This window comes from Malus domestica, chromosome 02 (genome assembly GCF_042453785.1).
Source record: "Malus domestica chromosome 02, GDT2T_hap1".
In the NCBI taxonomy this organism is placed as follows: Eukaryota; Viridiplantae; Streptophyta; class Magnoliopsida; order Rosales; family Rosaceae; genus Malus; species Malus domestica.
In genome coordinates, this window is record NC_091662.1 from 14,713,159 (window position 1) to 14,736,491 (window position 23,333).

At 34.7% G+C, this 23,333-nt stretch overlaps 2 protein-coding genes and 1 long non-coding RNA gene across 4 annotated transcripts; all 3 read right to left on the reverse strand.

Annotated features, from left to right (window-relative positions):
- Positions 1–7,874: 7,874 nt before the first annotated feature.
- Positions 7,875–11,184, reverse strand: LOC103407138 (triacylglycerol lipase OBL1-like). Its single transcript, XM_029091964.2, has 5 exons — positions 11,061–11,184; positions 9,640–9,833; positions 9,495–9,528; positions 8,658–9,289; positions 7,875–8,312 (listed from the first exon to the last, which is right to left on the reverse strand). The coding sequence occupies exons 1-5, from the start codon at positions 11,149–11,151 to the stop codon at positions 8,145–8,147; spliced, it is 1,119 nt and encodes a 372-aa protein (XP_028947797.2). The 5' UTR covers positions 11,152–11,184; the 3' UTR covers positions 7,875–8,144.
- Positions 11,185–11,640: 456 nt separating this feature from the next.
- LOC103407183 (uncharacterized) lies at positions 11,641–14,466 on the reverse strand. Its single transcript, XR_003768182.2, has 5 exons — positions 14,106–14,466; positions 13,770–13,882; positions 13,570–13,605; positions 13,328–13,431; positions 11,641–12,803 (listed from the first exon to the last, which is right to left on the reverse strand). It is a non-coding gene; the product is annotated as an uncharacterized lncRNA (long non-coding RNA).
- Positions 14,467–19,410: 4,944 nt separating this feature from the next.
- Positions 19,411–22,023, reverse strand: LOC139192963 (protein ANTAGONIST OF LIKE HETEROCHROMATIN PROTEIN 1-like). Of its 2 annotated transcripts, XM_070815907.1 has the most exons (4): positions 21,669–22,023; positions 21,349–21,574; positions 20,240–20,598; positions 19,411–20,142 (listed from the first exon to the last, which is right to left on the reverse strand). In XM_070815907.1, exons 1-3 carry the CDS (start codon positions 21,954–21,956, stop codon positions 20,255–20,257), a joined length of 858 nt encoding a protein of 285 aa, XP_070672008.1. In that variant the 5' UTR covers positions 21,957–22,023; the 3' UTR covers positions 19,411–20,142; positions 20,240–20,254. The 2 variants fall into 2 exon arrangements, 1 of the variants encoding a protein (XP_070672008.1); XR_011577557.1 differs by lacking the exons at positions 19,411–20,142; positions 20,240–20,598 and adding an exon at positions 20,871–21,254.
- Positions 22,024–23,333: the final 1,310 nt, after the last annotated feature.

Here is a 23,333-nt window from a genome sequence, read left to right on the forward strand (position 1 = left end):
GAGAAGGAGAAGGAAATAAGGAGAGGAGAAAAGGGGGAAGGAAGGGGGAAGGGAGAAAACACCGGCACAAGGAAGAGATTGAGAGGTTTTATTTTAGAAAATTTTCATTACTGTCAGTTAAAACCGACATAAACATTTTTTAAAATATAAATCGATAGAAATTTTTCATTACTGTCAGTTATAACTGCCAGAAAAAAAAATGGCGGCAAAAATCCTCCCAAAATTTTAAATTCCCCACCCCCCCAAAATTTTGTTACGATTTTGAAAAATAAAATAATAATTGTTTGGTTTAATAAATAAATAATATGTATTTAAATAGAATACATTTTTTAAAATTAAATAAATAATTGTTTGGTTTAATAGATAATAACCCATGTAAAATATGCAATAAAGAAACAAAAAGATAATTGTACAATGAAAATGGCATCACACAAACTAAATATTGTCTAATCAATACTTGAAAAACATAAATAAAAATTTAGCACAAATTACTTTTCCCACTTCAAAATTTAGGTAAATTTAACGGAGATATGCATTTTATGAAATTAGTTTCAATGATCTAACTATCAAACTTGTTTGTAGATAATACAAGATCGCATACATAAAAAGTCGCAAAAAAAAAAAACATTCAAAGATAGGTAACAGAACAAAAGTTTTCAACGATTATAAACAAAAAATTACAATTTAATGGTTATTTTAGCTTCGGTTTTAATGATTTTTTTACAGCTACACTCCTCAACCCTGTAAGAATGCAATGAACAATTTCAATCTTCAATTTAAAATATTTACACTAGAGGATACCACAAAATCTTATTTTATATTTAATGGAAGTATAATATTAACTCTAAGTGTTTGTTTAATCTACTGTTTTGACACGATATGCATTCTATGAATTTTTTTTCAACGATCCAACCGTCAAACTTATTTGTAAATACTCCGAGATTGCATACGTAAAAAAACGTAAAAAAACAAGCATTCAGAGATTACGTAACGAAACAAAAAATTTCGACGGTTATAAACGAAAAATCACAATTTAACGGTTATTTTAGCTCTGGTTTTAATGATTTTTTATAGCTACACTCCTTGACCCTATAAGAATGCAATAAATAAATTTGATCTTCAATTTAAAATATTTACACTAGTGGATACCACAAAATCTTATTTTATACTTGATGGAAGTATAACATTAACTCTTAAGTGTTTATTTAATCTACCGTTTTGACGCGATACACATTCTACAAAACTTTTTTCAATGTCAAACTTGTTTGTACACACTTTAAGATCGCATACGTAAAAAAATCACAAAAAACAAACATTCAGAGATTAGGTAACAGAATAAAAGTTTTCGACGGTTATAAATGAAAAATCACAATTTAACGATTATTTTAGCTCAGATGTTGATGATTGTTTACAGGTACACTCCTCAACCCTATAAGAATGCATTGAACGAATTCGATCTTCAATTTAAAATATTTACATTAGTTGATGGGGAAGTATAACATTAACTTTTAGTGTTTGTTTAATCTACCATTTTGATGCGATACGCATTCTACGAATCGTTTTTCAACAATCCAACCGTCAAATTTGTTTGTACACACTCCGAGATCACATACGTAAAAAATCGCAAAAAACAAACATTCAAAGATTAGATAACAAAACAAAAGTTTTCGATGGTTATAAACGAAAAATCACAAGTTAAAGGTTATTTTAGCTCCGATTTTGATGATTTTTTTACAGTTACACTCCTCGACCCTATAAGAATGCAATGAATGAATTCAATCTTCAATTTAAAATATTTACACTAGTGGATAAATCTTATTTTATAGGGAACTTTAACGAAAAGCTCCCGGTACTGTTCACTTTAAAGAAAAACCACATTTTTATACTAAACAGTCAATCCTGATACTATTCATCTAACCCTTTATTTTGTCCTTATCGTTAAAACTCAAAGTTTTCAAACCCTTTTCATTAGTTTTCCTTATTTTATACTTAATGGAAGTATAATATTAACTCTTAAGTGTTTGTTAAATCTATCAATTTGATAGGATATGCATTCTACAAAACTAGATTCAACGATCCAACCGTCAAATATGTTTGTATATACTCCGAGATAGCATGTGTAAAAGATTGCAAAAAAAACAAAAACATATTCAAAGATTAGGTAACTAGACCATGAGTGAAAAAAAAACATTCAAAGATTATTCTGGCGGCCACACTAAATATCCACCAGAAATTTATGTCGGATATAACCAATATGATTTTATTGTTATCCGACACTAACTGAATGATGTGTCGAATATCTTTTATCCGACATAATGGCTTATTAAACCGGCACCATCATCCGACACCTAAAGCTAATATTGTAGTAGTGGCATAATACAATGTTTAATAGTAGGACACATCCGCTAAACTAAGCAAAAAGTATTTGAACTAGGGGAATGGCATAGGTACACCATGGCGTCCTGTGCCAATTAAATAAGATTATGTGGGCAAAAGGTTACACAAATCTTTATTTCATTGCTACGTGATGCCATCTTTGCAGTATACTCGTGCCATGTAAGTCCTCTTTGAACCAAATCACAATTCATTAATTGAAAACAAAACATTACAAAAGCTAGTCTTGGTTAAATGTGTAGCCCAAAGTTAAAGCAAATATTATGGTACATAATTAAGTAAAAAAACACACAATACAAACAACACAAAACTTTGTGTGAGCTAAATGGTCGACAAAGATTATATATAATTGAAATTTGAGTTAAATGCACCAAACTCAAAGCAAGCTTAATGTATTAAATGTACTTAATAGTACAATGAAGGATTAAACATCATAACAAATGGATACCTACCAAACTATTAAATGTACTGAATAGTACAATGAAGGATTAATCAATATAACATTTTAAAATAAAAAAATAGTCAATTTCTATCGGTTATAACCGCCAAAATAACTAAAATAATAAAATAGTTAATTTATGTTGGTTATAACCGCCACCATTAACTTAAAAACTGCCGAAATATGTTAAAAATATTTATAAAAAAAAAGAATTTGAAAATACTGGCGGTTATAATATTTTTTTGGCGGTTGCATCCAACACTAAATATCCGCCAGAAATTTATGTCGGATATAACCGACAAAATTTCATTGTTAGCCGACACTAACTGAATGATGTGTCAGATATCTTTTGTCCAACATTATGGCTTATTAAACTGCCACTATCATCTGATACCTAAAGCTAATATTATAGTAGTGTCTTCTTCTCATTTGTTACAGACCCTAACCATAGGAGGTTCGAGGTTAGTAGGAGAAGCAGGTTGGGCAGAGTAGCTGGCAGCCATGATTTCACTGAAATTTGAGAAAAAATAGCAACAGCGAAAATGAAATCGAAGAAGAGAACTGTAGTGTTCTTTGGGGCAACAAGGAAAATTTAGAGATTCAGTGAAGAAGTAAGAGTAAAGGTGTGACTAATATTTAAAGACATTTCAAGCCATCCCACCATTGAATACGGACCGGTTCACCGCAGAATCAACAGGTCCAACAATTATGACTTTGGGGTAGGTTATCGGAAGAGATTTCTCGTTTCTAGTGCTCACACAACAGGTGCAACACATCATCATTACAAGGTCTGAAACGCAGAGTTCAAGGTTATTCAACTAGATCCGAAACGCCACCACTGCAGAACCAAAAGTTACATCATTTGCAAGAAGTTGAAGACCATATGGTACATATTCCAACTTACTTCGAAAGACATGGTCTTTGGATAACAATCCATCCTCAAGAGGAACAAGTTGCCTCTTAGACAGATAGTTAGGGAAAATTATAGGACCATGATTTTTTAGGGCCGGAGTAAAGCTGATCCGAATACAGTTACCTCAAAAGTCCAATCATGGACTCACCAACTCTGGGCGGAGCTATATCAAACGAAGTAGCGGTGCCATCATCACTCTACTATGAGGCACTAGGTGAAGTCGTAGCGATTCTGTTGGACAACCATGCTTGTTTCGCAAGATACGCGATCTGATCTGGATATGGACACAATCAGATCCTATAAGTATTGGAGTTCTTACAATCTAGGAATTGGTGTGCGTCGTAAGTAATCATAACTCCTAAGAGGATGCAATATCTACTTTTAGATATCCTATAGGATTCTATGAGGATTATATCCTAAAAATGTCTCTCTCCCTCATGGTATAAGTACACCCATCCCGGGTTCATCTATAGTAACGCAATCTAAACACTTCAATTCTCTTGACTACTACTGCAGTCTAAAATCATTTACTAACTTGACCGTCAAAGAGCCTTTGACCAGCACATCCCCCAGTCCTAGGCTTAGTCACGATTGTTTTACTGTTTTGCAAGTTGCTAGGATTTGTGCTCGATTGTTGCCCATGTATGTGCATAAATTTGATTCCAACATAATCCATTTTGTGGGATAAATTCCACAAAATTCGAACGTCATGCTGTATAATATTATTGGTGTATCAAAAAATATATAATTATGTATACATGTATATGTTGGGAATGTTTGATCAGTGACATCACTTGAGTGTTGCCCCGCACAACATAATTATACACATTTGTTTCTAGTCCACGGCGTCACTACTGTAGGAGTGAGCCCTATTCCTCTTATTTTATTAAATGAGCATGCAGCACAAGTACATCTTGTACAATTTATCCGTAACGTCTGCAGAAGTTAGACCCGGCAGTTTCTGACACGACACGAAAATGACACGAAAATAACGGATTTCGGGTCAATATGATAACTTATCGGGTTCTTAACGAGTAACATGTGGGTAACCCGTTTCGACCCGTTAAGAAAAAAATTATTTTGATAATTTTAAAGTTTAATTACTAAAAGATTTATTATAAAATACAATAGCCGTATTAATATATACAATATATTCTATATTAAATATATAGTTTTGTATTATTACTCTATATAAGTTTAAAAAAAAAATTTAGTCATTATTTATTTTTATTATGAGAGTTCTTTATTATCATTACTAGGATAAATTTTACTTAACATGCTGTTGTCCAAAATTAAAATAAACTAATATAGTATTTGTATAGGCAGGAACTAAGAAGACATACATACAAGTATGAAAAATGTGAAAGAATATATAAACACTCGTGATTCATCATTATTCCTCCACGAGTAGATAATGGTTATATTTACATTATCGTTTAGATTTTTAAAATCCTTCAAACCTTCATGAATAATGTTTTTTATTTGAGGGCAAAGTTAATAAAATTAATAATAATTATTGTAGAAGTGTAAAAAATGTTAATATATATATACACAATCACTCATAGTGACAAACTTTACAACTATCATGAAGGGGTCAGCTTCGAAATCCAACACTATAATTTATAAACCTTAAATTTATATTTAACCGTCGATTGCCATTTACACTTTATTCTTCTTACTGAATTTCATTTTTTTAATTTTCTTTTTTTAAAACATGATCATCTGGCAGATGTAAGAAGATGAACGGTTCAGATCTTTGATATCACGTTTCAATATTTACGGTTAACTGAAATATGAGTCGATGTCATATAGTTTGTAGAAACTTTATAAACATCAAGCAATATTTTCACTAACCGTAAAACTCTGAATATAATATCAACGATCCAAACCGTTCATCTTCCTGCATCCTCTAATAGATCAAGTTTTCAAAAAACAAAATCTGAAAAAACAAAATTTGATGAGAACAATGAAGCGTAAATGTAAACAACAATCAATGGTTAAATTTTGATCTATGATTTATATGATTATAGTGGCAAATTTCAAAGTTAAGCTCTTCATGAAAGTTGTAAAACTTGTCATTACGAGCGTTTATATATTTTTTCTATATTTTTTTACACTTCTACATTTATTAAAAATCTATTAAAGACTATAGGTAAGTGAAAATATACTTAAAAAAAATGTGTTTTTATGTTTTTGGATGTGACAATATGGTATGTATATACTTATTTAGTATTATGTTTTTCATTTGATTATTTATTGGTTTAAAATATATTTTCCTTAACGGGTAACGGGTAACGGGTCCGGTCACATTACCTGTTAATATTATCTGGTCGATTTCGGATCGGGTCATTTTACCCGTTTATTTTAACGGGTGTTACACGACACGACCCGTTAAGATATCGGGTATGATATGAAAACGACACGAACACAGAAAACACGACACGAATGCTAGGTCTAGCGGAAGTCCACACCTACAACCACCACTCTAATTTCCTGAAGACATTGACCAAAAAAACCCTAATTTTCACATATAGAGAGAAACGTGCATGATCGACTTTAATAATTACTTATTCCGTATAAGTGAATGCCAAAAACAGGTATCAGCGACATCCTTTAAATTGTGATCTTTGAGCAATTTTCCAGATTAAAGATACATATTAGTTTGTTTATTATTAATTGTTTGTTTAATATTAAATAAATGTAAGTATTGTAGTTAAGTTTCTATTAAATTTATTTATTTATTTGGTTCTCCTAAATTTTCTTTATCATTTCCTTTTATTAAGTATCAATTTGGGCACTTTAAAACAAAATAATAGTTTACTTTTGCTTTTCACTTGAGCTACTTAATTTCAAATGCAGTACTTCTCAATTTAAGTGAATCATTTCTTCTTCTTTTTTCTTTTCTTTTTTTAAATTATCTAATGTGTTAAATGAGATGCACTAGCTAATCACAACTGCCCTAAGTTACGAACATTACTATACAAAATTTTCGAATACCTTGCTAACAAAAGATCCACCAACAGGATATGCAAACAAATCATTACACGGAAGAAGAGATTAAGACATAACATATGAATGATGATAAATTATGTTCCTGATAAGCATGTCCCACAACAACCAAAAGGTAGTATTCTATGGAGTAAGGCATAAATTTTTTTTTAATTAATGTAGGCGAACAAAAAGATGGCTTAAGGCACGCAATGGCTATTGTAAAATATTTTTTTTATTAGAGGAATAATGTTAGACTTGCGTGCTAATGTATTGATTGGATTTTCTTTTATACAAGTAGAATACGAGAATTGAGCTAAGACTCACAATAAGTAAACTGTTACAATTAAATTAGTAAAAAAAATATTACTCGATCGTAGTACTAGTAACACATGGCATTAAAATAAAATAGAATAAACAGTACGAATCTCAATTTCTGGACATGGCAGTATGTTTGTACAAACATAAATGCAATGTATTTAAACTGAAGGGTTAAAAAAAATACGGTCATGTGTTTATACCGAAAATCTATTATGGTCACTGTATTTTTAATTTTGCTACTTTGATTACTGTATTTTACGAAGTTTGCAATCCCAGTCACTTTCGTAAACTTTCTGTTAAATAATTATTAAATTATTTGTTTACTAATTAAAAAATAATAAATTTAAAGATACTTATTTAAAAAATTCATTTCAATGAAATCAAAACCCCAAGCCCTCGTCGTTTCTCTTATCCTCCCGTCTTCCCTCCGCAAACCCCAATCACCCCCGTGCCGTCGAATTGCCGTTTCCACATAGAAATTCACAAATATCCATTCCCTAACACAAACTTCAATCGATCTAAATCAACTTAGAATTTCAATTAGATAAGTTTCCAGCAATAATTTAAATTGTTAGTTGGTCTGGTCTAGAGAGAAGAGAATCTGTAACATTCACAAAATACAAATCAATATAGAAAGTAGGAGGTGGGGATGGCGTTTGATGGATATAGTTGGTGGTGATGGGAGGTGGGGGTGGACGAGGGGAGAAGGACGGAAGGGGAGGAAAGGAGAAGGTGGGGAAGGGTGTGGACCTGAGGTTTTCCATTGTATTTTTCTTTACTTAATTTTAATACATTAACTGAAGTGAATAATTTTACAAATTTTGTAAATCACAATGCCGAATTGGTTAAATTAAACTTAAATGACCAAAATAGACTTTAGGTATAAAACCAAAAAGGTCTTTAACCCTGAAGTGAATAAATAATCGGGAAACTTGAATCTAATTACATTTGAGTCCTGCTAGAGTTGTAGGACTATATATGGCTTTTGGTTAATTTCACATGAAATGCTTGAGCTGTAAGAACACATCTGAGGATCCCAATCTGGTGGCGTTTACATAATCTTGGGGACAATGGGCGCTGCTCCTGGTTTTACAAACCCATTAGCCTAACCATTTTGAGGAATCGCCCTTCTTTGTAGTCAGGTCCCTTCATATACGGAATGGTGAAACTTCTTTTCAGCTCACCAAAAACATTGGCCACCATCGGTATTACCTTCTCTGGGGAGAAGTAATTCTTGTTTGGCTCTTCCGGCAGAACCTGCACATATAATCAACAGCATATATAAGAAGTATGTAACTATTTTATAATGTGGACTGAAATTAAGGCCTATGTTTTTTTTTTTAAAGTTCTTAGTTTGGAGTATACGTCTTAGGAGTAAAACTTGTATGGTAACGTTTTCATATTTTTGTTTTAAAAAAAAAAAAAAAAAAAAAAAACTGAAAACAAAAATCTAAAAATTATTTTTATGAGTTTTCTAAATTTAGCTTGAAATTGAAGAATTTTAGTTTATAATTTAAAAAAAATATATAAATGATTATTATCCAAATTAATTAGTTTTTTATTTTAGTTTTTAATTTAGCTGAAAACTGAAAACGATTATACCTGCAGTTCATATTCCCTATTACTGTAGATGCAATTCCCAAAGTGCTTGAACATTAGGGCCTTGTCATCATAAGGCAACCTAGGCACCAGGTCATTCCCATAAACAAACCTAAAATAATTAATTTTGTGCTGTATCATTTTCTTTTCCATGTACTCCCCAAAAACCTTATCACCAACCCTAGGTTGCCCGAATGTATAAACTCCCTCCAACCTCTCCAACAAGAGTTTTGAATCATTTCCCTTGTGAAATGTTAGAACTGCTGGAAAGAGAATTGCTAGTGCACCACCTAAACTGTGCCCAGTTACTATAAATTTTGCTCTCTCATTTTCAAGCAGAAGCTTTTTCAGCATGTCCCTGATGGCATAGTAAGCTAAGCCCCCTGGGCCGGCATCGACTTGTTTGATATTCTCTGGCTCCGGCCAACCAACATCTCTCTGTAAACCTAGAGCTTTCATGAAACCTCCATGGATCTTTCCAACCCCTTCAAGTTGATACCAGGAGATGTCAAAGTCAGTGCACCATGCATCCGCATCAAAGGGTTCAGTGCCTCTAAAGGCCACAACAATAATGTCATGGTCCGCATTTCTGTCACGTAGAATACAGGCTTGGGTTGTGGATTTTCCTTGATAATCTGCCAGACAGTATATAAGTTCAGTTTTTGTTTTTATACAATTGATCGTATACCTACATGTATAAATGTTTGCCAGTGTAGTAGTATTCAAATTTGAATTTAATATATTAAATTATTACTACCCTATTATGTGACAGAACTCTTGTGTGGCCACCCAATATTGTTGCATTAAAAAAAGTTTTTGAGTAGTTTTAGTAATTCTTACCATTCCGGAAGTCGTAAGAGCCGATGAACTCCATCTGCCAAAATAATAAGGAAAAGAAGAGTATGTTTTTACAATTAATTCAATATTAATAAATTATTGGAAGCATTGGATATATTAAAGATGTATATGAATAAAATCATCAAACCTTCCAGTGATCTTGGACTGTAGTTTCGATGTAGAATTTGTTCTCGTACGATATTTTAGAAGCCATCATACTGAGTGCTGCATTATACCTGACATCTCCATGTTTGATGCTTTTGTCCAGCTCCACTCGTTTGTCCAAATTTCCAATGAACGACAAGAACGTTCTTGAGTCTTTCTTTGGTACTATATCCTCACCTATGGATAATAATCAATTAACTCCGTTTATATCCAACACCAATCTTAATTATTTTCTGTATTGTCTATTGACCTCATGATTCATACAGATTGATTAAACTATCACAACTACAAGTGATAATAACTAAACAGAAAGAAAAAAAATTAAAAACATTTCATATATCATAACTACTACAATATATGGATCTAGCTACATATGTTCACGACGGTCATGCCAAATTTGCCAACGGGGACGAATATATATTAAACGGATACCTCACCATTGGGCTAGCTAGGCTAACTATCAATCTGAAATTTATTTCATATACTAGAGAAAAATTGGCTTCTCACTAATGATCACGTGCGAGAGGCATCAAACTCTCTCCTGTAGGAGCGAGGACCATGGTTTAGAAACGCCAGTTGCCAACTAGCTTCGTAATTAGAATTGTTAACATACTTTAGAAATACCAGTTGCTTATGATCTAGCGGGCCAGCAGTGCTGCCTCCAATTAAGTGTTTCCATGAACGCTACCATTCTTCGTGACATTAATCATCATTAAAAGTTAACCAAAATAAGTTGCGTATGTACACTAAGAATATTTTAAGAACAAAAATGTTATTCTTAACTCTATTTGTAGCATCTCTATTAGAGAGCTAGTTAAGATTGTACAAATAGATGGTAATTGTAGCAGTACTCTTTTAAGAATGCTAGCGCTAGAAGGTAGGTGAAAGAAAAAAAAACATAGAAAAAGAATGCTGCAAGGTAGACCTTTATGCTATATTGGGATGAGGGTTTTTCAAGTTTCAAGGAATTAATTGATGCCAAATTAGTAAGTAATGGACCACAAAATGTAGCATAGAAGGGATTAGACCTTCCAGGAGCATTACATAGGCATATGAGAGAGATTTGTTAATCCTTTTTTGGAAGGTGTCATCTACAATTCCCTCTCACATGCCTGCTCATGTAGGGTTTTTTCTAATCCCCTCTATACAACATTTTATGATCCTTACTTTATAACTTGACAACAATCCCTTGAAACTTGGCAACCCTCATCATAACATAGCTTTAGTAATTAAACTGTGTTTTTTTAACCAAATTTTGTGGATAATAAGAATGAGTATTAATTTGAATAGCAGCAACAACTGTGAATACTGGTAAGAGATTAGTTACCAATTAATTTAAGTAAATCTAAAAATTTGTAAAAACAGATTAACTGCATGCATGCAAGGGAAGCAAATTATATATACCTCGCAGCAAATTTTTGAACAGTCCGACCAAGTTTTGAGTACTTGAGAAAAGGTTCAAGCAGATCTCGATCCCCCTGCCAATCATCGCCATTGGCGTTGCTATAAACAGAAGCAACTTTTGAACCACAATCACTAGTACAAAAAAGACTTTGCGCGACGTAAGACCGTCGTCGCGCAAAGTCAAAAATACGTCGCCCAAAAAGTAGCCAAACGTACCTTCGTCGCGCAAGAACCGTCGCGCGAAGGCAGTGAAGGAAGGCTTTGCGCGACGCAGTGCCTACCTACGTCACGCAAAGTAGCTTTGCGCGACGCAGTGCCTACCTACGTCGCGCAAAGATACGTCGCGCAAAGTAGCTTTGCGCGACGTAGGACCTGCGTCGCGCAAAGCTACTTTGCGTGACGCAGTGCCTACATGCGTCGCGCAAAGCTACTTTGCGCGACGTAAGACCTACGTCGCGTAAAGCTACTTTGCGCGACGTAGGTAGGCACTGCGTCGCGCAAACCTTTTTTTTTTTTTCATTTATATTTTTTTTATTTAATTTTTAATAAATATTATAATTAAATTCTAAACAATAATTAATAAACCAAGAAAAAGTAATTAATTATAGAATATATGAAAATGTACGTTTGTCTGAACAAAAAAAATAAAAAACTGCAAGTCTTCTAAGTTTAATACATCATGCTACTCGGTATCGTTTGGGCGAAATGGCTGGGAAGTCGAAGGTGGAGCAACATTAGGTGCTAGCATCGTCGGGATTTGGAGGCCGGACATCGCTAAGGCCTGAACAATCATATTCATCCTCTCGTCCTGGGCCTTAATATGGTCACCCTGGGCCGCAACCTGACCTCTTAGGGTTCTCACTTCCTCCTTCAAGGAATTGACCTCTCCTGTGGACAATTTGGAAGAAGAGGCACCCGTTTCACGAACCCCCGCCTTCCCCGTACACTGAACAACCTTACCATGACGACGACCGAACTTCTGATCCAGGACCTCAGTCACGATCTGAACATCTGCATCCTTGGGTACAATGACGTCCTCGATCGGGGTCTCTGGGGGAAGCTGCGATGTTGCTTCTTGGAGAATAGCAGTTAAACCGTGGCAGTATGTGTATTTTGTGAGCAAAAATGATAGATTTTTTCACTGATTTGTTCCACCTCATGAAAGGTTTAGAATAAACTTTACATGGGATATGTGGGTTATAATGCAACTGCTCAAAAGTATAGTATTTAAATGGTTGGGTCCTGCACTGCTTAAGTCTTTTCAAGTAAAATTCTCATCTAAGGTAATACCGTAATAGCTCGAGGCAATGGGTTAAGCAGTCAGGCATATCATATATAAGTATGTGCATCAAATGTTTTCTAGTTTCAATCCCCTGTGAAAAGTTAACACTTCCTACAAATCTGGAAAAGCCATATGCAAGGCTCATTCTTCAGAACAAGAATACAGGTTTTTCACAACAACTATCTAAAAGAACAAGATTTTGAAGAATACATCTAACATGCATGAATACTATATGTAAGTCAATGCCAATTAAATAAGCAAAAGGAACATTTCTGTTATGCAGAATAAAAATTAACAACATAAAATAAGATATAATAAGGAAATCTTTTACGAGAATAAAATGTTACAAGTTCTTACGTTCTGCAATAAACTAGCTGAAGAACAAAGTGCGATATTATGTCCTTGTTGACGACCTCAGATGCCTGAGGATGCCTCATATTTGTCTTCCATAGTTCTATTGCCTGTAAAATGCCAAAATGTTAATTTTCTAAAAGGGTGCAATAACGGAAATGAAAAGAATTTCAACCTGGAACTACGGTTTTACCAAACTAACAATTATATGAATCAAACTAACAATTATATATACTTCCCAATATACCATTTCGAATAGCAAACTCCCCACAGCAATCATTTTCATAGACTAAAAAGCCAAAACCCATTTCGAATACCAAACTCCCCAGAGCAATCAAACTAACAATTATATGTACAATCGTGGTACACAACAGGTTTGACACCAGGATTTTTCAAAATCACTATAGCAGGTGTAGATTTTACCTCAAACCTGTTGGAAAGCATATAAGTTCCTATGAAATCAAAGATGCATAATTTTCGGTACCCAATTTATAGTAACAGTTCAAGTTTAAACTCACAATAGTAGTGTTTGTGTTATTTTAGACTCAAGTCACATAATATTTTGAAAATATGGAGAACCTGGAGAACAGTACTCTTTCAAGAATTAAACTAAAAGGACAATTCCTCTTCTTACCATAGCACGAATGCAAAAGAAGCATGACTCCAATAATTTTTAGCAGTTTGGCGTATGAATGGAGCAGCACGCACCCCTGTTTTTGAGAAGAAAATGACTTTTACCTGTGAACCAGAAGAACAAAACCATTATCCAAGCGACAGGTCGAAAGTATTAACAATAGATAGCAGCATGTTGCGAAGGCATCTATTTATACGTTGATCAATTAAAATGCATTAGCAAAATATTGAATCTGCAAGTACCTTGTGAAGACTAACTTTTGCTAGAAACTTTTGCCCCTGAAAATTGAAGTATGCATTCATATCATTTTCAGGTATGTTAAAAGGTGACAGAAAATAAAGAGCAGAAAAGCGAAAAAAGGAAAGGTGAATTAATAACACGCGTAAATCAGCTAAGCAAAAATAAAATCATATGAGAAACCAGATTGGAATCATTGGATAACCTTATACTGGATCAACCTTGAGTTATCTTTTGAACAAATGCGTGACTGAATGTGTGACTGAATACGAGGCAAACCAAGTACGGTTGTTGCAAACCAATGCGTGATTGAATCAACTGAAAATAAACAAAAAGGTACTGTTATCTAATATGAAAGAGTGCATTACAAGGCTTAGATAGGTTGGCAGTTGACCAAACCCAGTGAAGCTTAAGAACTAAAACCCAGATTTGCATCAGACCAACTAAATTCAGTAAATTAATTAAATCAATTCATCCTTAATTTTGCATCAGACCAACTAAATTCAGTAAGCAGACCAACATTTGCATCAGAAACCCTTACCTTGATTTTGGGAGTTGATTCCCGTCGGTTTCGATCGTGTGGCTGCCCGTCGTTTAGAACGAGAGGGAAGAGATAGGTATACGGGAAAGAGAGAGGGAAGACAGGTCTGGGTTCAAGATTTGGGGATCAAGGTTGCGAAGAGGAGAGATAGAGGAGATGAGGACTATGGGAAGGGGAGATACGGGAAAGATAGAGGAGATGAAGTCAACAGGGTTCCTAAACGGGAAAGATGGAGCCAGAGGGAAAGATAGAGGAGATGAGGACTATGGGAAGAGGATATGCGTCTACTGGAAGAGAGATGAATACGGTAAAGATGGAAGGGTTCAAGGTTTTCAACTGGAAAGAAAGGGGTGAATGGGTTCAAGGTTCCCAAAATTAGAAAATTGAAAAAAAAAGCGCCTAACTTTCACTATTTACCTCCAAAATTTTCAACTGGCGCAACGTGGGTATACAATTTGACGTCGCGCAAAGTGGTTTTGCGCGACGATTACATTAAAGCGTCGCGCAAAGTAATTTGTTTTTTTTTTTTAATTATTAAAAAATTTATCGCACACGCCAAGTCCATCACTCTTCAGCATCCAACCGTCAAACTTGTTTGTATATGCTTCGAGATCGCATACGCCAAAAATGGCAAAAAAAAAAATGCAGAGATCAAGTAACGGGACAACAAATTTCGACGGTTATAAAGGAAAAATCACGATTTAACGGTAGTTTTAACTCCGATTTTAATGATTTTTTACAGCTACACTCCTGGATCCTATATGAATACAATGAACTAATTCGATCATCAATTTAAAGTATTAATAGAAGTGGATACCACAAAATCTTATGTTATACTTAATGAAAGTATAAATAAACTCTAAGTGTTAGTGAATCTATCGTTTTGATGGGAAACGCATTGTACGAAACTAATTTGAACGATCCAACCGTCAAACTTGTTTGTATATGCTTCAAGATCGCATACGCCAAAAATGGCAAAAAACAAGCATGCAGAGATCAAGTAACGGGACAACAAATTTCGACGGTTATAAAGGAAAAATCACGATTTAACGGTAGTTTTAACTCCGATTTTGATGATTTTTTACAGCTACACTCCTGGATCCTATATGAATACAATGAACTAATTCGATCGTCAATTTAAAGTATTAACACAAGTGGATACCACAAAATCTTATGTTATACTTAATGAAAGTATAAATAAACTCTAAGTGTTAGTGAATCTATCGTTTTGATGGGAAACGCATTGTACGAAACTAATTTGAACGATCCAACCGTCAAACTTGTTTGTATATGCTTCGAGATCGCATACGCCAAAAATGGAAAAAAACAAGCATGCAGAGATCAAGTAACGGGACAACAAATTTCGACGGTTATAAAGGAAAAATCACGATTTAACGGTAGTTTTAACTCCGATTTTGATGATTTTTTACAGCTACACTCCTGGATCCTATATGAATACAATGAACTAATTCGATCGTCAATTTAAAGTATTAATAGAAGTGGATATATGTTATACTTAATGAAAGTATAAATAAACTCTAAGTGTTAGTGAATCTATCGTTTTGATGGGAAACGCATTGTACGAAACTAATTTGAACGATCCAACCGTCAAACTTGTTTGTATATGCTTCGAGATCGCATACGCCAAAAATGGCAAAAAACAAGCATGCAGAGATCAAGTAACGGGACAACAAATTTCGACGGTTATAAAGGAAAAATCACGATTTAACGGTAGTTTTAACTCCGATTTTGATGATTTTTTACAGCTACACTCCTGGATCCTATATGAATACAATGAACTAATTCGATCATCAATTTAAAGTATTAATAAAAGTGGATACCATAAAATCTTATGTTATACTTAATGAAAGTATAAATAAACTCTAAGTGTTAGTGAATCTATCGTTTTGATGGGAAACGCATTGTACGAAACTAATTTGAATGATCCAACCGTCAAACTTGTTTGTATATGCTTCGAGATCGCATACGCCAAAAATGGCAAAAAACAAGCATGCAGAGATCAAGTAACGGGACAATAAATTTCGACGGTTATAAAGGAAAAATCACGATTTAACGGTAGTTTTAACTCCGATTTTGATGATTTTTTACAGCTACACTCCTGGATCCTATATGAATACAATGAACTAATTCGATCATCAATTTAAAGTATTAATAGAAGTGGATACCATAAAATCTTATGTTATACTTAATGAAAGTATAAATAAACTCTAAGTGTTAGTGAATCTATCGTTTTGATGGGAAACACATTGTACGAAACTAATTTGAACGATCCAACCGTCAAACTTGTTTGTATATGCTTCGAGATCGCATACGCCAAAAATGGCAAAAAACAAGCATGCAGAGATCAAGTAACGGGACAACAAATTTCGACGGTTATAAAGGAAAAATCACGATTTAACGGTAGTTTTAACTCCGATTTTGATGATTTTTTACAGCTACACTCCTGGATCCTATATGAATACAATGAACTAATACGATCGTCAATTTAAAGTATTAACACAAGTGGATACCACAAAATCTTATGTTATACTTAATGAAAGTATAAATAAAGTTTAAGTTTGATTGCGCGACGCACATTCCTAATGTCACATAAAGTCTCTTTGCGTGACGCACATACGTCACGCAAAGATGTGCCTACGTCACGCAAACAATTCTTTTGGTATTTCCTTCAGTTTGATCATCAACTCCAAACATTCTAGCCTCCCAAACAGATCAAATGAAAAGAAAAAAAAGTTGGTGACTTTGCGCGACGTAGGTGGGCATGCGTCGCGCAAAGGTGGGAAAAAGCGGTAAATTCTTAGGGTTTGGCGCCAAAATTTTGCGCGACGAAGGATTACGTCGCGCAAAGATGTTTTGCGCGACGTAGGTGTACGTACGTCGCGCAAAACGGCTTTGCGCGACGTTATTTTATGCGTCGCGCAAGTTTTCGTCGCGCAAACATGTTTTTGTACTAGTGAATGGAGAGAAATATGAGCCACCTCCGGTCACGGTCGTCCTCGGTATCCATAGAAGAGTGGACAAACCTCCTCCTCTTCAAGCTACTGGAAAACAAGATGTGAAGTAGATCAAAAAATCCCACATCGCTGGGATCCAACAGCATGTAGTCGCAAGAGAAACTCTTGTTACAAGAAGCCATGAGAGAATGTTGGAGTATTCTTAGTGGTTGAGTTTCCAATGTTTTCTTTTCTGTTTTCCCAATTCCACGCTTAGCACTATTTATAGCACGGTTTGGTCACAAAATAAACGAGATTAAAATAATACTATTCTTGATCAGCTATGTTGGCTGCTACAAGTGAAAGAACTAGGTAATTACTCTGAAGTCTTTTCTTGGACTTTCACTGACGCGTTCTTCAAGATAATTCATATATAAAATGTGGAATATACTTTAACATGTGGGGCAAATAACAAACACAAATTTGATTGAAAGCCCATGTCCTATAATCCACCTGACAAAAACATAGAAGTCTGTTAATCTAATGTGTATAGTACATTATATAGAGAGCAATTCACATATTTATTTTTATTTTTTACACATTTTTTGTTAATATTTTTCAATTCATTTGATCCGACGATCATAAATTAAAAGAGTGTGAAAAACTAAAAAGTGTGTGCAGATAGTACCAACATATATATATATATATGTGTGTGTGTGTATGTGTGTGTGTGTGTGTGGAGTTGTGAACATAGAAGTGATTTTGAGAAAGAGTCTCACATTGGTGAAAAGAGATATCTTGTGTGTGTGTGTGTGTCGATTTGTGAACATAAGAGTGATTTTGAGTATAAGTCACACATTGATGGAAAGAGGTATCTTGCATGGGCTTATAAGAGATTGGGCTACTCCATATATTACTAATTGGTTTTATGATAAAACCTCAACTACGTGTTGAGAATAAGTTTTATATTGATGGAATGAGAGATCTTGTATGAACTTATAAGAGATTGAATCAATCCTTATATTATCAATTAATTTTATAATAAAATCTTAACTTTCTTTAATTATATTAAAAAACGTGCATGGAGCACGAATGCAACTTTATCAGAGACTTGCAGGAAAATCCACAATACTACAACCTCGAACCTGACTTTTTTAATGGTTGATAGAGAAAGGAGGGACTGAAAGTATATATTTATACGCTAGGTTCGTTTAATCTGTCTTATCTGTTGGTGATAAGCCAGATAACAAATAAAAAAATTCATATTCTCTGTAAATAACATTTATTATATTATTGTTCACATTTGGGTCGATATGTAATATGTATTAGTTAGGATATTTTCTATATAAATTTAAAGCCTATAAATAGGAACTATAAGAGAAATAACGTACACTTGAATTTTCTCTTCCACTTCTCTCTATTCTCTCTTAAATTGTGCTTGATTTTTCTATTTTGCTTTAGTTTTGTTCCACTGGGTTTTTCGAGCTAGGTTTTATCGAGACAACTATAATTGATTAGTGAACATTCAAAAAGAAGTGTTGTAAATAATAAACTTACTATGTTGTTGTTGACTTCTGGGTTAATATGTAATTAGTTTAGGACATTTTCTATATAATCCTTAAGCCTATAAATACGCAATAATGAAAGAAAGTAAACTTGATTAATGACTTTTTTTCATCATACGCGTTTTTTTTTTTTTTTGTTAGTGGTAGAGAACTTTCGTTAAATAAAGTACAAACAGACAAAGTACCTCTTACATATCCTTAGAAAGGACTGGCATACAAAAAGAAACGCCACTTATGCAGAGCATGAATGATTCTTCTCTGCATCATTTACAAAATGGTACACAAAAAAATACATAAAAGGGTTTCAACCCAAAATGAAAAATCATCTACAGAGGTCAGTAGATAAAACCCTAGGGGTGCGTTTGTTGCGCTGGACTGTCTCGGACTGGACTAGCTGCCGGGACTAAGCTGGACTGGCTTAGACTGGACTAAGCTGGACTAACTTAGTGAAGCGTTTGGTGCAGTCTCGGACTAAGAAGCAGGATAAGAAAAACAGTACTGTTCACCAGATTTGTGTTTGCTTAGACTAGGACTACAAATTTTTGCCATTGTGTAATAGAGTAATGCTACAAATCTCATGATATGGGTTAATTGGAGCATATTTTTGCCATGTATATTATGAATCTTAAAAAAAATTGACAATTGTTTTGTTTCTATTACCTGCTAATAGAATTGGGTTTAATTTGCAAATGTAGCTTGATTTAAACTCTATCACCCAACAGAAGAAAAATAATAGTGGCCAATACATGCAACTTCAACAAATACAAGTACATAAGATCTCCATAATTTAGAAAATCCTAGTTAACATTAGTTAACATTAGCCAAAATAGATCTCCATAATTTACAAAATGGCTAGTTAACATAAGCCAAAATACTAGTGCAAAGCTAAGTTATAAGTCATAACATAAGATTGTATGATTAATAAAATACATCCATGTTAACGTTAATAAAATACATCCATGTTAACATTAGCCAAAATCCTCATCCGCTTGCGTTGTCGCTTAAAAGCCTTTGGACGAACACTTTCTTGAGTTCCGGTTTGATTGCCCTGAACACTCCCACATTTTTTGGTTTATCCAAAATAAGAGACAATGCATCAATTTGATCCATAGGAGAGAGACACATTGCTTCAAGTTCATTAGCTATGTCAGTATGATCTGCAGTACCTTGAACTAAAGCTTCAGTTACCATTTGCATCCTCTTCCCACTTTCAACATAAAAATCTTTCAGTCCACTGATAATTGCCTCGGTTCCATCACTTGAACTTCCCACAGCTCTTTTCCTCTTTCTTTGGCTATTTTCAGATGGGGTGCTTTGTTGGCTTTGTTGGTTCATTGAAGAAACAAAATTTTCACCTCCAATATCACTTTCACCAACATGATCATGACTTTGTTCCTCCACCATTTGAGCAGGGGTTTCGGCTACATTACCCGTAGCCCGATCTTTTCCAAATATATATGCAAATCTATCAAACAGTGGAAAAAGTTTGCTTCTCCATCCATCGGCTTCTTTATTTCTCTAAGATTATATCAACATAGCAAAACTAAAATTTAGCATGCGTAACAAATATAGCAGCAAGAATATAACTAATGCATAAATAAAATAGGATATGAACCTGCACATAAGTTTGTCATGCGTCATCACTGTCAACTTCAACGCACTTTTTGACATCATTCCATGCAAATCCACTTGTGTTTATCATGTCAACGACCCTACTATATGTTTTTTTCCATTTCTTCAACTTGGACTCAATATGTGGATTTGCCTTTATATTTGAATGAGGACATAAAACATTGACAGCTTTTGCTATTTCAACCAAAGTACCTTGTTTGAAAGCACCGGTGTCACACCGTTGCTTCCGAGCAACAAAATCCTCAAGAACTCCTAGTAATACTTCTTCCTCAAATGCTTCCCATTTACGCCTTCTTCCTTTTGGCTCTTGAGTAGCATTCAAAAAATTTTCGTTATCCATACCTAAACAAAAAATATTTTAATGAAGGAAAATACCATACAAATAATCAATTTGCATAATATCCAATCAACTTGCATAATATCCAATCAACTTGCATAATATCCAATTAATTTGCATACCATCCAATCATTGTGCTAATATCTAACAAATGCATGATAAAAACGAATACTAAAATAAAATGTTATCATTAACACATATAGCTAGTTCGGTTGCTGGTTCCTAATTGCTCTCCACTCATTATACATTTCCTGAGCCATATCATTCCTTATTGCAGTCCACTGGTCCGATGTTTGAACACTACCAACATATTCACCTTCTTCTGTATTTTGTCCATCTTCTATTATTGGCAAATTCTCCATTGGATCTACAGACATCTCTTGCCTAATAAGATTGTGTAGTAGGCAACAAGCGGTAATTATTCGACCTTGTGTCCTTATCGGATAGAAAGATGGACTCCTTAGTATCGACCACCTTCCTTTTAGCAAGCCAAAACAGCGTTCAATTACATTCCTTGCCTTAGAATGCTTCATGTTAAAATATTCTTCCTTATTAGAAGGTGTTCGTCCCTCCCATTCAGATAAATGATAAGGTATTCCTCTATAGGGTGCAAGGAATCCTTCACCATTTGTATAACCACCATCTACAAGGTAATAATAACCTAATGAAAAAAAAAACAGACCTTATTAGTGTTTTGTAGTTGACAAACAGAACTAAACCTAACTTACAAAGTTGAGACTAAGTAATAGTCTTACCCGCTGGTACCTTAAAACCATTAGGCCTACTAATTGCATCATGTAGCACTCTAGAGTCTGATGCGGAACCCTCCCACCCCGGAAACACATATATGAACTGCATATCTCCTGAACACACACCTAACACATTAGTTGCGACTCGACCCTTTCTTGTTCGGTATCTTGGTTTGTCAATTTCAGGTACATGCACATCAATGTGTGTTCCATCCAATGCTCCCAAGCAATTCTTAAAAATAAAAAATAAAAAAGTTGTTGTTAATTTATACAAAGGGAATGAAGAGTTAAAGCTTAGGGAAAATGAAAAAAAATTCTCATCATACCTTAAAACATCGCCACCTAGGATCTGTAGAATCAATAGGCACAGGCTGGGGGACTTTTAGTAGGATACCTTGTAATCGCAAAATTCCTTGCAATACGCTATTGAAATACCTACTTATAGTCTCTCCCGACCTATAAAATCTACCGCCAACACTACAATTCTTAGTATGATGTGCTAATATTTGTAAAGTCATACACACCTGTTCCTCTACAGACACCAAACCATCAGTTTTTACCCTCCCATCTTGACGAAGTAAGTCGCATAATATGCCAAAAGTCCTTCTATCCATTCTCAATTCGTTGACACATTCAGTATCAGTATTCCCTATTATACCATTCAGATAACACAAACTAATCTCTCGTCTAGTGAACGGTTAGTCAATGTGGGTCGTTCAACATGTCTCTGTTTGCCACGTAGCATCATCACCATAAGAATCGTACAAATACAAATTGTCTCCAAATAAGACATCTCTAACAATAAGATCAATAAAAGCTTCCTTCGATCCATATCTATCCAAACAAAAAAAAAAACAAAAAACAAATTAAGGACATCTATAAACATCTATAAACATGTGTCTAAGAACACTAGTATGAGGATTGCTATCATTGCTAGGCATTGCATGTGAAGAGGGAAATTAAAGGACACCTATAATGCAGTAGCCTTAGCCTTAGCCTTAGCCTTAGCCTTCTGTTTATGCTCCTCTTCTCTGCAACCAACAACCACAAAAAATTGCAATTCAGCATCAACCCCACACAATACAAAACATTCACATTGTAATATCATGGTTATAAACCAAGTACATACACACACACTCATGGACAAATGTGCAAAATACACATACATACTCACACTCACACTCACACTAACACACACACGGACATACACACTCTCACACACTGACAAAGACTCACACACACCCTGCATACATACATACACACACACACACACACACTGCACACACACACACACACTGCATACACACACACACTGCATACACACTCACACACACACTGCACACACACACACACTGCATACACACACACTGCACACGCACACACACACACACTGCATACATACTGCATACATACACACACACACTGCATACATACTGTGTTTTTATACTCACACACACACACACACACACTCACTGCATACACACACACACACTGCACACACACTCACACTCACACTTACACTCACACTCACCCACAAACACAGTCACACACACACACACACGGGGACAGAATGCAACACACTAACACACACACACTGCATACACACACACACACTGCACACACACTCACACTCACACTCACTCACACTCACACATACACACACACTGCACACATACTGCATACATACACACACACACACACTGCATACACACACACACTGCACACACACTCACACTCACACTCACACACACACACACTCACACTTACACTCACACTCACACACAAACACAGTCACACACACACACACACGGGGACAGAGTGCAACACACTCTTACCATCACACACACACTCTGTTTTTATACTCACACACACACACACACACACTGCATACACACACACACTGCACACACACACACTGCATACACACACACACTGCATACACACTCACACACACTGCACACACACACACACTGCATACACACACACATTGC